General features: G+C 32.0%; 1 protein-coding gene across 1 annotated transcript in view; it reads left to right on the forward strand.

The window, feature by feature from the left end:
- The window catches only part of LOC107642779 (heat shock factor protein HSF24), a 2,567-nt gene continuing 1,715 nt past the window's right edge, over positions 2,232-3,083 (forward strand). The window contains exon 1 of the mRNA XM_016346253.2: positions 2,232-2,790. Within this exon, the coding sequence (XP_016201739.1) occupies positions 2,587-2,790 (204 nt within the window). The 5' untranslated portion in view covers positions 2,232-2,586. The remainder of the gene's footprint in view (positions 2,791-3,083) is intronic.

Raw genomic sequence — 3,083 nt, forward strand, 5'->3', positions numbered from 1 at the left:
TTATTCTGTTCTTGTTTTATTGCAATAGAACCTTAGTATTTGGAACTACTGTTTATTGGATCATATACTATCCCTGACTAATTAAATTGTGTTGTCTCCCTCTGCTTTATATTTAAGCCTAGGTCATATAGTCTTTTACATCTTTAATTTGGGGGGTCGTTGCTGGATTTTTAGATTATATTACGTAAATATTACGTAAATGTAAATAAGTGGTAGCAGCGCAAAAACAAGTAAAGAAGAAGAAAGAAAGAAGTGGACGAACGTGAAACGATCTGAATCTTGCAACAAGTATAATATTTTTTTTCGAACGGACTAATTAACTTCTTTCTTTATATGGTGTTGATTAATAAGGCGGCTGTATTAATCACATGCAAGTGTATAACTTAGCTACAAAGGTATTTAATTAATTATGTATATTCTTGTAGAGTGTTGTAATTAAGGTGAAGTTGCTTGATGAACCGGCAACAACCCATATGTGGGTTCTATTAGCTAGCTAGTTACACCTGAAAACAATTGAATAACTGAACCCTACGTGAATATCTTTTCAACCTTCTTACTCTAATTGTCAAAACATATAAGGTTTTGGGGAATGATAGGAGATATATACAACAAGAATCCAAGAATTTTCAATGACAAGACATATAAAAGTCATGTATGGGCATTTTCGCAATTGCATTGCATTGTTCTTTCTTTAATTTCGCTCCTATTGTCCACATATTCTTAAATATTATTGTTGGGCGGTCATAAGAGCCAGAAAGGTCTATGGAAAAGAAATGAAAAAATTAAAGGGACCAATTGAAGAAAAATGACAAGGCGCATAACAATAATGAATTAATAATACTATGTATGTATATAAATATATAAAATAAAATAATAATAATCAAGTAAGCTGCGATAACGATGACTAGAAGCAATTGAGAAATGGAGTGTGTTAGGTGAGATCAAAGAAAAGGCCCCCTTACCCACTTGCCCAAGCTTCTAACTCATTGGTTCTTCTCCCCCTATTCAAAAAGAGAAGTTTGTGTCGACATCTCATGCTATTTTGGAAAGTTTTTTGCGCCGATAGATTTTTAATCGTTATCTTCAATTAATTAATACACAGAATATAAATATTATTTTACTAATTTTCACAACCAATTTATTGCTTAGTTAATACTGTGCCAATTTTGTTACAATAATAATAGAAAAGGAATAATTAATTAAGGGTACGTTGAATTTGTATTTTTACTTTTTATTTAAATGTTTCAATTTTTAGAAAGCTGTGAAAATAGAAATGAAAATAAAATTTATTATTTTTATTCACCTAAACTAAACATACTTTATAATTTTTTTTATATTCAATAGTTATATTCTCTATTTATTTTTTTCTTTATTACAGTATCTTTTAATTTAATAAAATAAGGTCTAATTTGTTATAAATTGTGTTTGATAATTACTTAAGTAGACTAGACTAATAAATTAATGACTGAAGCAATGGGTTGATTTTCTACTCTTTAATTCCACTATTTTATTAAAAAAGTAAACCGCAAAGAATACTAAGCCCACGCTTCCATTCACGATTAAAAAATAAAAACACACTGCTCTCAAATCGTTAAAATATAAAACAAGAAGAAGAAAAGGAGAGGAAAGTTTTTCCACGGTGAAATATAATAGAAGCTTCGTCATGGAAAGAGCGAAAAAAATAAATAAAAAGAAGAAGAAGAAGAAAGAAGGCACAAAAAGAGAGCCCTTTCTTTGCGAGAAAAGCGTGTTGTAATTATCTAGCTTCCCCCTGTCCCAATGTTTATCTCTGACCTTCCTAGAAATGACTAAAGTAAAGTAGTCGTAACTAGTAATAATGGTGCCTATGTAAATGTGCACGTATGAATTCGGTTTCAGGCTTTTTCAGTTTCGAGTTTGGTCCACCCTCAAATTCTATCTTTCTCTCAAACAAATATTAAAAAAGGTCATTACGTAAAAATAATAATTAAAAACGGTTAAATAATTTAATAAAAATAAAATATTAATTTAAATGAGATAAATTATTAAAAATAATATTAATTACCAACAAATTATAACTCAAATATTTAACTTAAGAAAAAAAAATATTGGTTACGGAATATATTATATTTGTTTATAAAGTTAATTGTATTTCAGTGCTTCTTAAAATTTCTAGAACCCACGTCAGGTTGGGTTGGAACTTAGAATTGAAATTGTTTTGTTTGGTTCCGTGCAGTTATAAAAGAGTACAAGGCCCAAGAATCATTATTTAAGGGAAGAATATCATATCACACTTTTAATTTTCATTTTTCTTTCTTTCCCTTTGGCGTTGGGAAACGGAGTTATGGTATTTATTGTGACATTTGAAGAAGCCGCTGTTGTGGTTAAGATCCATGGATTCTGATCGTCACAGAAACTTAGTTCACTCTCGCTTCTTCCTCTCTGGATTCTATTGCTGGGATTGGGAATTCTTGACCGCTCTCCTCCTTTTTAGTTGTTCTTCTCAATAATATATTATTCTTTTTGTTTATTTCTTAGCTATTAGCTATTACTAGAGAGAGATTAGGAATAATTAAGAGTAGATTATTTGTGAGGTAGGTGAGAGAGATGTCACAGAGATCGGTGCCGGCGCCGTTCTTGACGAAGACGTATGAGTTGGTGGATGATCGTGCAACGGACGACGTGATTTCGTGGAGTGAGAGTGGCAACACTTTTGTGGTGTGGAAGCATGCCGATTTCGCTAAGGATTTGCTTCCCAATTATTTCAAGCACAACAACTTCTCCAGCTTTGTTCGCCAGCTCAACACCTATGTATGTTACCCCGGCCCCCCTTCTCTAAATTCTCATCATATTCATCTCTTTGCATGCATACATGTTTGATTAGTTGTTACACACATTCTTAACAGTCATGTTCATTAAATTCCTTGCCTTCCAATCTCTTATTTAGCAGAACCAAGATAATATGTTTTCGATTATAATCTAGAAGGTGCTGGAGCCAAAATTGGTTGTGATGTCTTCTAGAAATTGTAATGGATATGGACCCCACTCCCCTACCACACCAACTAGCCAAGGCAATAATAATCCACGATTTACACTTTGCTTCG

This window comes from Arachis ipaensis, chromosome B05 (genome assembly GCF_000816755.2).
Source record: "Arachis ipaensis cultivar K30076 chromosome B05, Araip1.1, whole genome shotgun sequence".
NCBI classification, from domain to species: Eukaryota; Viridiplantae; Streptophyta; class Magnoliopsida; order Fabales; family Fabaceae; genus Arachis; species Arachis ipaensis.